A 13204-nucleotide genomic window follows, 5' to 3' on the forward strand; every position below is an offset into this window, starting at 1 on the left:
AGAAATAAGCTTTGTGTGTGACTGGAACATTTCTGGGATCTTATTTCAGCTCATGAAACATTGGACAAACACATCACATGTTGCGTTTATATTTTTGCTCTGTATATTTTAGGCAGGTCAAAAGAAACATGATTTGAAGAAAATATGTTTCCAGATGAACAGAATGAGTTGCTATCTGGCTATGCGCCTTAGGCTGTAGGCTTGTTCATTTAGCAGACAAGATATGATTAAGTCCCGTGCCATTATCTTATGATTTTATAAGAATATAACTGAACTGAATAAAATAGGAAGGACGCTTTTCACCATTCCGGAGCGAGTGTGCATATCAAGTGGCTATGTTGAGCATAAAAGTGATCATTTGAAACAGGTCCTACACACTAGGATTTAGAGTTATTTGGCAACTTTAATTGTGAATGATACAAACCTTGGAATGACTTAGAAATCAGAGATATGGGCAGCATGATGCAATGATAGGCTATTGATGACTTGAGAAAGTACCAAAAAAGCTTGCCCAACGCATCACCGGGGGCAAACGACCTGCCCTCCAGGACACCTACGGCACCCGATGTCACAGGAAGGTCAAAAAGATCATCAAGGACAACAACCACCTGAGCCACTGCCTGTTCACCCCACTATCATCCAGAAAGCAAGGTCAGTACAGGTGCATCAAAGCTGGGACCGAGAGACTGAAAAACAGCTTCTATCTCAAGGCCATCAGACTTTTAAATAGCCATCATTATCACATAAGAGGCTGCTGCCCTATATACAGACTAAAAATCACTGGCCACTTTAATAAATGGAACACTAGCCACTAATGTTTACATATTTTGCTTTACTCATCTCACATGTATAATTTGTATTCTATTCTACTGTATTTTAGTCTATGCCGCTCCGACATTGCTCGTCCAAATATTTATATATTCCTAATTCCATTCCTTTACGTTTGTGTGTGTTGTGAAATTGTTAGATATGGCTTGTTAGATATTACTGCACTGTTGGAGCTAGAAACACACGCATTTCGCAACACCCGCTAAACACGTGTATGTGACCAATAAAATGTGATTTCATGTCATCCGTATGCACTCGAATGGAGGCCACTTTCCCACCCGTTTGTTTTTCACTCATGTGGGGTAGGCTACTCCGGTTATTTCACTCTCTCACTGCAAGACAGGTGATATTCCACCCAAACTCTGTATGCCACGGGCTCTCCAATCCTATTCCTGCAGCTACCCAGTGCATACTTTGGGAAACCAAGTGAAATCGGTTGCGGAAAATGAATAGTAACATGTTTCCAGAACGAAACAGGTTTCATTAAACGGTTGACAGCTCCTCTCTATGCGCGCTTAAGAAAGCAATGAAGGAGAGAGGGGAGTAGATTGAAATGCACAGTGGTGAGATATTCTGTTGCTAAAGGGAATGTGTCAGTCAATGAATTATGCAAATATAAAAAATGCCTTAGTAGGCTATTCAAAATCAAATACAAAGTCACTAATTGAAGGCTAACTCTGAATTTACTTAATTTTGGCGTACAGGCTAGACCAATTATGTACCCAAGACATTTTTGTATGTTTTCCTGCCCTGCGTAATATGCGGGACGCTGTGTGTTGTATAAATAGCACAATCATTTTAATTGGTCTCTCTCACACACACACACAAACTCAGCAAAAAAATAAACGTCCCGTTTTCAGGACCTGGTCTTTCAAAGATATTTGGATTTTTACGAATTAACTTCACAGACCTTCATTGTAAAGGGTTTAAACACTGGTTTCCCATGCTTGTTCAATGAACCATAAACAATGAATGAACATGCACCTGTGGAACGGTCGTTAAGACACTAACAGCTTACAGACGATAGGCAATTAAGGTCACAGTTATGAAAACTTAGGACACCAAAGAGGCCTTTCTACTGACTCTGGAAAACACCAAAAGAAAGATGCCCAGGGTCCCTGCTCATCTGCGTGAACGTGCTTTAGGCATGCTGCAAGGAAGGCATGAGGACTGCAGATGTGGCCAGGGAAATAAATTGCAATGTCCGTACAGTGAGACGCCGCTACAGGGAGACAGGACGGACAGCTGATCGTCCTCGCAGTGGCAGACCACGTGTAACACCTGCACAGGATCGGTACATCTGAACATCACACCTGCGGGACAGGTACAGGATGGCAACAACAACTGCCTGTTGTAAGTAGAGGTTAACCGATTAATCGGAATGGCCGATTAATTTGGGGCGATTTCAAGTTTTCATAATCGGTAATCMGCATTTTTGGACACCGATTATGGCCGATTACATTGCACTCCACGAGGAGACTGCGTGGCAGGCTGACTACCTGTTATGCGAGTGCAGCAAGGACCCAAGGTAAGGTGCTAGCTAGCATTAAACTTATCTTATAAAAAAACAATCAATCTTAACATAAATCACTAGTTAACTACACATGGTTGATGATATTACTAGTTTATCTAGCTTGTCCTGCGTTGCATATAATCGATGCGTGGCCTGTTAATTTACCATTGAATCACAGCCTACTTCGCCAAACGGGTAATTTTACAAGCGCATTCCTGAAAAAAGCACTGTCGTTGCACCAATGTGTACCTAACCATGAACATCAATGCCTTTCTTTAAAATCAATACACAAGTATATATTTTTAAACCTGCATATTTAGTTAATATTGCCTTCTAACATGAATTTCTTTTAACTAGGGAAATTGTGTCACTTCCCTTGCGTTCTGTGCATGCAGAGTCAGGGTTTACGCAGCAGTTTGGGCCGCCTGGCTCATTGCGAACTGTGTGAAGTCCATTTATTCCTAGCAAAGACCTTAATTAATTTGCCAGATTTGTACATAATTATGACATAACATTGAAGGTTGTYCAAWGTAACAGCAATATTTAGACTTAGGGATGCCACCCGTTAGATAAAACACGGAACGGTTCCGTATTTCACTGAAAGATTAAACGTTTTGTTTTCTAAATGATAGTTTCCGGATTTGACCATATTAATGACRGAAGGCTCGTATTTCTGTGCGTTATTATAATTAAGTCTATGATTTGATAGAGCAGTCTGACTGAGCGGTGGTAGGCAGCAGGCTCGTAAGCATTCATTCAAACGTTTGCCAGCAGCTCTTCACAATGCTTCAAGCATTGCGCTGTTTATGACTTCAAGCCTATRAACTCRRGAGATTAGGCTGGCAATACTAAWGTACCTATTAGAACATCCAATAGTCAAAGGTATATGAAATACAAATGGTATAGAGAGACTCATGTTAAAAGGAACCACCAGCTTTCATATGTTCTGAGCAAGGAACTTAAACGTTAGCTTTTTTACATGGCACATATTGCACTTTTACTTTCTTCTCCAACACTTTGTTTTTGCATTATTTAAACCAAATTGAACATGTTTCATTATTTATTTGAGGCGAAATTAAAATAAAAATGTTCATTCAGTATTGTTGTAATTGTCATTATTACAAGAAAAAATATATATATATATATAAATAACAGGCAGATTAATCGGTATCAGCTTTTTTTGGTCCTCCAATAATCAGTATCGGCGTTGAAAAATCATAAATCGGTCGACCTCTAGTTGTAAGGCAACAGACATCACCGGCAACAACATTGCCTATGGGCACAAACCCACCGTCGCTGGACCAGACAGGACTGGCAAAATGTGCTCTTCACTGACGAGACGCGGTTTTGTCTCACCAGGGATGATGGTCAGATTCACGTTTATCGTCAAAGGAATGAGCGTTACACCGAGGCCTGTACTCTGGAGCGGGATCGATGTGGAGGGTCCGTCATGGTCTGGGGCGGTGTGTCACAGCATCATCGGACTGAGCTTCGTCACTTGCAGGCAATCTCAACGCTGTGAGTTACAGGAAGACATCCTCTTCCCTCATGTGGTACCCTTCCTGTAGCTCATCCTGACATGACCCCTCAGCATGACAATGCCACCACGCACAGAACGAGTAGTATGACTGATTTCCTGCAAGACAGGAATGTCAGTGTTCTGCCATGGCCAGCGAAGAGCCCAGATCTCAATCCCATTGAGCACATCTGGACCTGTTGGATCGGTGGGTGAGGCTAGGACCATTCCCCCCAGAAAATGTCAGGAACTTCAGGTGCCTTGGTGGAAGAGTGGGGTAACATCTCACAGCAAGAACTGGCAAATTTGGTGCAGTCCATGAGGAGGAGATGCACTGCAGTACTTAATGCAGCTAGCTGGTGGCCACACCAGATACTGACTGTTACTTTTGATTGTCAGGACACATTATTCCATATCTGTTAGTCACATGTCTGTGAACTTGTTCAGTTTATGTCTCAGTTGTTGTATCTTATGTTCATACAAATATTTACACATGTTAAGTTTGCTGAAAATAAACAGTGACAGTGAGAGGACGTTTCTTTTAATGCTGATATATATAATATGTCCTGTGTCTATTCCATTTGCACAACAGCATGTGACATTTATTGTCAATCAGTGTTGCTTCCTAAGTGACAGTTGATTTCACAGAAGTGTGATTGACTTGGAGTTACATTGTTGTTGTTTTAAGTGTTCCCTTTATTTTTTTAAGCTTGTGTGCTGTGTGTGTGTGTGTGTGTGTGTATATATATATAACACACACACACACCACAGCTTTAAAAAAATAAGGTTGAACACTTAAACAACCCACCAATGATAACTCCAAGTCAATCACACTTCTGTAAATCAAACCCTCCACTTGGAGCACACTGCAATGCACAACATAAATGTCACATGCTGTTGATGCAAATGGAATTAGACACAGTGGAAATTATAGCAATTAGCAACCACCCCAATACAAGGAGTGGGTCTGCAGGTCGGTGACACACAGACCACTTCTCAGTCCTATGCTTCCTGGCTGATGTTTTGTACACTTTTGACATGCTGCGGACTGCTATTCACTCTAGTGGTAGCATGAGACGGAGTCTACAACCCACACAAGTGGCTCAGGATAGTGCCGCGACATCCAGAGATGGCACATCATGCGAGCTGTGGCAAGAAGGTTTGCCGGTGTCTGTCAGCGTAGTGTCCAGAGCATGGAGGCGCTACCAGGACGACAGCCAGTACTGGAGAGTGCAGGAGGCGCTAGGAGAGACAACAACCCAAGCCAGCAGGACCACTACCTCCGCCTTTGGCAAGAAGACAGGCAGGAGCACTGCCCAGAGCCCTGCAAAAGACCTCCAGCAGGCCACAAATGTGCATGTGTCTGCCTCAAACGGTCAGAAACAGACTCCATGAGGGTGGTATGAGGGCCCACGCTCACCACGTGGGGGTTGTGCTTACAGCGCCAACACCGTGCAGGAGTTTGGCATTTGCCAGAGAACACCAAGATTGGCAAATTCGCCACATGGCGCCCTGCGTTGCTCTTCACAGATGAAAGCAGGTTCACACTGAGCACATGTGACAGACGTGACAGTCTGGAGACGCCGTGGAGAATGTCTGCTGCCTGCAACCCTCCAGCATGACCGGTTGGCGGTGGGTTCAGTCATGGTGTGGGGTGGCATTTCTCTTGGGGGCCGCCACAGCCCTCCCATTGTGCTCGCCAGTAGCCTGACTGCATTAGGTACCGAGATGAGATCCTCAGCCCCTTGTGAGACCATATGCTGGTGCGGTTGGCCCTGGGTTCCTCCTAATGCAAGACAATGCTAGACCTCATGTGGCTGGGGTGTGTCAGCAGTTCCTCCAAGAGGAAGGCATTGATGCTATGGACTGGCCCGCCCGTTCCCAGACACTGAATCCAATTGAGGCACATCTGGGACATCATGTCGCTCCATCCACCAACACCACGTTGCACCACAGACTGTCCAGGAGTTGGCGGATGCTTAGTCCAGGTCTGGGAGGAGATCCCTCAGGAGACCATCCGCCACCTCATCAGGAGCATGCCCAGGCGTTGTAAGGAGGTCATACAGGCACGTGGAGGCCACACACACTACTGAGCCTAATTTGACTTGTTTTAAGGACATTACACAAGTTGATCAGCCCTGTAGTGTGGTTTTCCACTTTAATTTTGAGTGTGACTCCAAATCCAGACCTCCATGGGTTGATAAATTTGATTTCCATTGATCATTTTTGTGTGATTTTGTTGTCAGCACATTCAACTATGTAAAGAAAAAAAGTATTTAATAAGAATATTTTATTCATTCAGATCTAGGATGTGTTATTTTAGTGTTCCCTTTATTTTTTTGAGCAGTGTATATATATATATARACATGCATAATCTCTAATATGCGTATGGGTGTTTTTAATTAATCACCACACTGTCCATTTCATTGTGTTAGGCATTGAAACATCCACAACCACCATGTTTACCACTCAGTTTCAACCTGTTGTTGAACTTCTTTCTTCATATTGATCAATCACAGTGAGCGGAGTTTTAAACGCACAATACTGTTTTGATGTGGTTGATGTTCTTTTCGAATTAATTTGCATTGATGTCAGAGTGGTTAGAGGGACAATGAGTACCAGGCCATTAGCGACCTGATGATCGTTAGTGAATTGGGTACTACCAACGCATGTCCAGAGTGCATAAGAGGAGAATAGCATGACTCAACGCTCACGTGGAATTTTACTGCACTCATGACTGCCAGTAATACAGCCACCGCAACAGCCCTACCAATGCCTAACTTTAAATTAAGACCAAACACATTGTTTTCATACATTTTTCACATTATAGCCAATTTTGACTTTGTAGCTTGGCAAATGTACAGTGTGAGCCATGTTTACCTCATGGAAGGCAGGTGGCGGGTGATGACYTCCAGGGCCTGAACTGAGTCCTCGGGGACCTCGTTGTGGCCTGACAGAGCCTCCAGGAGCATCTGCAGGCTCACCACCGACACCCACTGCAGAGACACCTTGAACGTCTGATCTTTCCCCTCCCCCGGCAGAGTTACTTCCAGATCCACCTAGACAGGGAGAGGGCAGGGGGTTAGGGAATGGTTGAAAAGCAAGGAAAGCCACACACAAACACATTTGTGATACGCTTTAAACCACACTGAGTGTACAAAACATTAAGAACACTTGCTCTTTCCATGACAGACTGACCAGGTGCATCCAGGTGAAAGCTATGATCCCTTATTGATGTCACTTGTTAAATCCACTTCAAAATCAGTGTAGCTGAGGAGACAGGTTAAAGGATTTTTAAGCCTTGCGGGAAATTACCTATGAATTGTATATTTACAGTGCATTTGGAAAGTATTCAGACCCCTTGACTTTTCCCACATTGTTACGTTAACGCCTTATTCCAAAATGGGATTACATTGTTTTCTTTCCTAATCTACACAATACCCCATAATGACAAAGCAAAAACAGACAAAAAATGTTTGCAGATCATCTAAAGCTGTCAGGAAGGATGGGGAGTATCGCTGCATAGCTATTTTCAGGTCTCTCCAGAGATGTTCGATCGGGTTCAAGTCCAGGCTCTGACTGGGACACTCCACGACATTCAGAGACTTGTCCTGAAGCCACTCCCGTGTTGTCTTGACTGTGTGCTTAGGGTCACTGTCCTGTTGGAAGGTGAACCTTCGCCCCAATCTGAGGTCCTGAGCGCTCTGGAGCAGGTTTTCATCAAGGATCTCTCTGTACTTTGCTCCGTTCATCTTTCCCCTTGATCCTGACTAGTCTCCCAGTCGCTGCCACTGAAAAACATCCCCACAGCATGATGCCACCACCACCATGCTTCACCGTACGGATGGTGCCAGGTTTCCTCCAGACGTGACACTTGGCATTCAGGCCAAAGAGTTCAATCTTGGTTTCCTCAGACCAGAGAATCTTTTTTCTCATGGTCTGAGAGTCCTTTAGGTGTCTTTTGGCAAACTCCAAGCGGGCTGTCATGTGCCTTTTGCTGAAGAGTGGCTTCCGTCTGGCCACTCTACCATAAATGCCTGATTGGTGGAGTGATGCAGAGATGGTTGTACTTCCGGAAGGTTCTCCCATCTCCACAGAGGAACTCTTCAGCGCTGTCAGACTGACCATCGTGTTCTTGGTCACCTCCCTGACCAAGGCCCTTCTCCCCTGATTGCTCAGTTTGGCCGGGCGGCCTGCTCTAGGAAGAGTCTTGGTGGTTCCAAACTTCTTCCATTTAAGATTGATGGAGGCCACTGTGTTCTTGAGGACCTTCAATGCTGCAGACATTTTTTGGTACCCTTCCCCAGATCTGTGCCTCGACACAATCCTGTCTCAGAGCTCTACGGACAAATCCTTTGACCTCATAGCTTGTTTTTGCTCTGACATGCACTGTCAAATGTGGGACCTTACAGTGCATTCGGAAAGTATTCAGACCCCTTGTCTTTTTCTGCATTTTGTTACATTACAGCCTTATTATAGAATAGATTAAATAATTGTTTTTCCTCATCAATCTACACACAATGTCCCATAATGACAAAGTGAAAACAGCTTCTTTTTTTTTTATTCAACAAAAACACCTTTACGTATTCAGACCATTTGCTATGAGACTCAAAATTTAGCGCAGGTGCATTCTGTTTCCATTCATCATTCTTGAAGTATTTCTACAACAGGCGGCAGGTAGCGTAGTGGTTAGGGCATTGGGCCAGTAACAAAAGGTTGCTAGATCGAATCCCCAAGCTGACAAGGTAAAAATCTGTAATTCTGCCCCTGAACAAGGCAGTTAACCCACTGTTCCTAGGCCGTTATTGTAAATAAGAATTTGTTCTTAACTGACTTGCCTAGTTAAAGGTTAAATAAATAAAAATAGAATTGGAGTCCACCTGTGGTAAATTCGACTGAACATGATTTGTTAAGGCAGACACACCTGTCTATACATAAGCTCCCACAGTTGAGGTCCCTCCAGAGGTGCACCTTCCAACAGGACAACGACCCTAAGCACACAGCCAAGACAACGCAGGAGTGGCTTCGGGACAAGTCTCTGAATGTCCTTGAGTGGCCCAGCCAGAGCCCGGACTTGAACCCAAACGAACATCTCTGGAGAGACCTGAAAATAGCTGTGCAGCGATGCTCCCCATCCAACCTGACAGGATCTTCAGGGAAGAATGGGAGAAACTCCCCAAATACAGGTGTGCCAAGCTTGTAGCGTCATACCCAAGAAGCGAGGCTGTAATCTCTGCTTCAGGCGCTTCAACAAAGTACTGAGTAAAGGGTCTGCATAGTTACGTAAATAAGGTTGCTCTGTCATTATGGGGTATTGTGTGTAGATTGATGAAGGGGAAAAACTAATTATAAAATGGATTAAAAGGCTGTAACGTAACAAAAATGTGCTAAAGGTGAAGGGGTCTGAATAGTTTCCGAACATACTATGTGTGCCATTCAGAGGGTGAATGGGCAAGACAAAAGATTTTAGTGCCTTTGAATGGGGTATGGTTGTAGGTGCCAGGCAATCTGGTTTGAGTGTGTCAAGAACTGCAACGCTGCTGGGTTTTTCAAGCTCAATAGTTTCCTGTGTGTATCAAGAATGGTCCACCACCCAAAGGAAATACAGCCAACTTGACAACTGTGGGAAGCATTGGAGTCAACATGGGCCAGCATCTCTGTGGAAAGCTTTCGACACCTTATAGAGTCCATGCCCTGACGAATTGAGGCTGTTCGGAGGGCAAAACAGGGGGGGTGCAACTCAATATTAGGAAGGCGTTCCTCATGTTTTGTACACATTAAACAAACTTGTCTAGGTCTGGAATAGACAAATGATGACAATCGAGTTTTGGGCAAATCAATCCTGTGGTTCTGGATGGGGCAGGAAAAACACCAATCGAAACAGAGGCAATTCAAAACTCTTTCAAGAACCGATACAGGTGCTTGGAAGGAGAAACAGCCCATTACATGGTCACAAAAACCAGAGGTACAATAGTGGTTAAGACGATTGCTTACCCTGTCTCTCCCGATGGGTAGTGGATGGGCCGTGTACATGTTCCTCTTCCCGTCGTAGCCCGGTTGCCGATCACCAAAGATCTGCATCTTGAAGTGGCGAACCATGGTGTCCACCACCTCCCTGCGAGACAGGGGGAATCATGAGCTGGCCAGATAATGCATTCACACAGACAGTACTGCTTACAAAAAGAGCAGTCTTCACTGTCCTTCCCTATACATTCATTTCTTCAAATAGGGTTTGGCCTGGGGTAGGCCGTCAACGTAAAAAAGAATTTGTTCTTTAACAGACTTGCCTAGTTAAATAAAAGGTTAAATAAAAATAAACTTCCCACCGGCTGCTCTGTTAAAGACACATTTTTATTTTCACACGTACAACTCACTTGAGTTTGACTTGTTTCACTGACAAGTACACACTTCCATTCCCACAACTCCCCGAAACCTAAACCCTCAAAGTACCAACTTAACCTCCCTCTCTCTGAAAATCCATTTCCACCTTCCAGTTCCCCTCGAAAGAGACATTTCTCTCCTTCCCTCCCCATGCCCAGTTGTATTTACCTGTTAACCCTCCGTGGCCGTTTCTCAGGCTTGATGTCGATATCGTAGTGATAGACATCAATCTTGGGAATCTGCACCTGGAAGTGGTTGGCCAGCAGGCGGATGGGCTTCCCCACGGTGCCCATGCCAGGCCTCCGCGGGGGCTGGAAGAGGGAGGTGGGGGCCGGCGGGCCTATAGGGGGGTCCAAACACAGAAACACACACATTTGTTGGTTGATACATTCATTTCGTATTCACTATGTACCAAACGGAAGAAAACAGCTTGAAACAGTGAGGGGCTACCTGAACTTATCCAACAAGAAATGCTTGTTTTGTTTGTGGAGCAAAAATTATTGCTACGGTGTGCTCTAATGAATAAGACCCTGTTAAAATGACACTAAGAGGAAAGGACAAGTACGTAGTAGTTAAGAGGGCTTTTGGTCTCAGATGAATGTGTTTGTTTTGGCAATGAGTCTAAGCAGCACGGTGACCACTGTGGGTGCAATTATTGGTAGCTAAGCGATATGGACAGGATGCTCAGAAATTCATCAAAGCTGACCCACAAAAATTGTTGAATGCGTTAGCCATTTCTTTTTTTTGCATTATTAGAGTTGTTGGTCAACTTCCGGAATCAATTTCTGAAATCAGTCCAATCACATTCCTTGCCACGGTTTCCCACATGGTTTCCCACACGGTTTCCCACACGCCAACAGGTCACGACTATCCGCCCACGACTACCCGCCCACAAAAACACCTATTGATCCATCTCCCTGGCCTCCGACCCAGATAGGTCAACAGAGGAGGAGAAAACAAATGTCCCGCCCCAGCCCCCACCCCAGATAGGTCAACAGAGGAGGAGAAAACAAATGTCCCGCCCCAGCCCCCACCCCACTCGAGCCAGAACATAGACTGACGCACAGGGCCCGCCTCAGACAAAGAGCAGCACGTCAGACAGACGGCAGCAGGGCCAGATGAGGGTCTGCAGAGACAGCGGGGATTACCGCTAGACACAACACAAACACTGCCTCGCCACCCATCTTATACAGGATGCGCTCATACATTTAGTGTATATCCCACAATTTAATGTGTAGGCCTATTGTACCAAGCCCCAATACTGACTCACAGGCATGTAGTTAGCAATTTATACAGCCAATGAAAATGAGACAATTACTTGGGTGGATGTTGGGAAGTGAGATGCACCACTATTGTATTCTTGTCTTACATTTCAATTGTCCTTGGTGTTAAAGAATCAAAATAGGGGGAACTATCCAATTTAACCTTCCTACTCTGTAGACACTTAAAAAACATTTGTCTTAGGCCTAGACATTCAAGATTCAGAACATATAGAGAGGGAAAGGGGAGAGTTGAGTTTATCATGATTTAAGGCTGGGTGCAAGGGAGGGAGGGCAACGCTTACTGCTTTTGTCAACTGACAACGAGCGGGCTGCCGGGGTCATGAACCCAATGCACCACAACGCTTCAGTTAGCAAGTGAAGCCCGAGGGGGACAATCAGGACCCTCCCTCTGCTTCCTAAAAACACGCTCCATGCATGTCCTCACCCCCCCCTTAAAACACTTCACTCGCACCCTTCTTCTCACACCACGTCCCTGTAATACTAACCGCGACGGGACCAACCACAACAGCCACGGGGATACACGGTGTGTGTGTGTGTGTGGGGGTTTAAAGGTGTGCATGTGCTGTAGGTAAGGTTCAGAGAGAGGGATCCCAGCAGGTGTCACAGTCAGGTTGGGTCAACCCGACTCACCCACTTTCACCAGAAACAGCACCGGATCTATATATAGCCCCCTCAGCTGCTGCCTCAGGGCAGTTGAGAGGGGCTGTCAGTGTGTCACTGTGTGATATGCCTGGACCCTTCCCTTGTCCTCAAACCTACACCAGGTCCCTCCCTGAATGGGGGTCTCACACTGGTACCTCAACTATGGATTCAAGTCTGCAGCAACAACCTGCAGGGCTTGGCTGGCTGTCACATGCACTTCAGGCAAATTGCCCCTGATCAAGCCCACTGCCCACGCAAATGAATGTATTGTACATGGTCACGATGTGAGAATGTGGCTGCACCGTGATTCTTTGGCCCTGATTGGCTTTGATCACCTATCTAAAAAAATTAATAATTAAAAAGCCAATTGGTTACCGTGGTTGCACTGCACCAAAGGAGAATGCTATCAGAGAAAGCAGACCACCGCCAAAACTGCTGTCTGGTTATTTGATAAATGTGAGTAAATTACTGAGAATACCCGGCTTAAAATAAGGAGCACTGGTTGTTGACCTACTAATGGTCTAAATTTACATTTTAAGGTSATTTATGTAGTAATGGAAAGGTGTAGTATGTAAAAATCTGAAGAGTAACAGTGTGGCCAACAGTCTTAAGCCTAGCGGTTGGCAGACCCAGGTAAAGGCAGTAGGTTAGGGTTTGTGGTGGTAACAGATACAAAACCACCTTCAGTCATGGTCAACATACAGGCCGACTACCATAAAGCCTCCATGCTTTTACTCTGGTGCAAGTGAGAGAATGGGGACGGGCTTAAACCTGCAGACATGATGCACTGGGCTGATGAGTCAGTAACGACATTGACCGTGAGGGACGTGCAGTCACCTGTAAATCACCTGGATTACACAGTGGAGAATAGAGGGGCCTGGGGACTGCTGGGGCACATCAGCCGTTCACAACCAAAAGACGGGATAGCTCGTTGCCAGCTTGGCCCAGATTATGGATCAACTAAGGTTAGCCTACTGAACACGCCCATCTGCTGTCCTTATAGCAGCAACCTTGTGAAATGCATATTTTATGRCCTACATT

The 13204-nt window shown here is 45.1% G+C and overlaps 1 protein-coding gene across 6 annotated transcripts in view; it reads right to left on the bottom strand.

The window, feature by feature from the left end:
• Positions 1 to 13204, bottom strand: part of LOC111955983 (protein argonaute-4) — a 38386-nt gene that overhangs the window by 23170 nt on the left and 2012 nt on the right. For 4 of the 6 annotated variants that reach the window (XM_023976387.2, XM_023976385.2, XM_023976384.2 and 1 more), the window contains exons 1-3: positions 10407 to 10627; positions 9852 to 9972; positions 6738 to 6916 (exon numbers count right to left, since the gene is read on the bottom strand). In XM_023976387.2, coding sequence (XP_023832155.2) covers positions 6738 to 6916; positions 9852 to 9972; positions 10407 to 10612 — 506 coding nt within the window. In that variant the 5' untranslated portion in view covers positions 10613 to 10627. Of the gene's footprint in view, positions 1 to 6737; positions 6917 to 9851; positions 9973 to 10406; positions 10628 to 13204 lie in introns of those variants that run through there. The other 2 variants (XM_023976386.2, XM_023976383.2) reach the window with 1 other exon arrangement.

The sequence above is a fragment of the Salvelinus sp. IW2-2015 genome, linkage group LG31 (genome assembly GCF_002910315.2).
Source record: "Salvelinus sp. IW2-2015 linkage group LG31, ASM291031v2, whole genome shotgun sequence".
In the NCBI taxonomy this organism is placed as follows: domain Eukaryota; kingdom Metazoa; phylum Chordata; class Actinopteri; order Salmoniformes; family Salmonidae; genus Salvelinus; species Salvelinus sp. IW2-2015.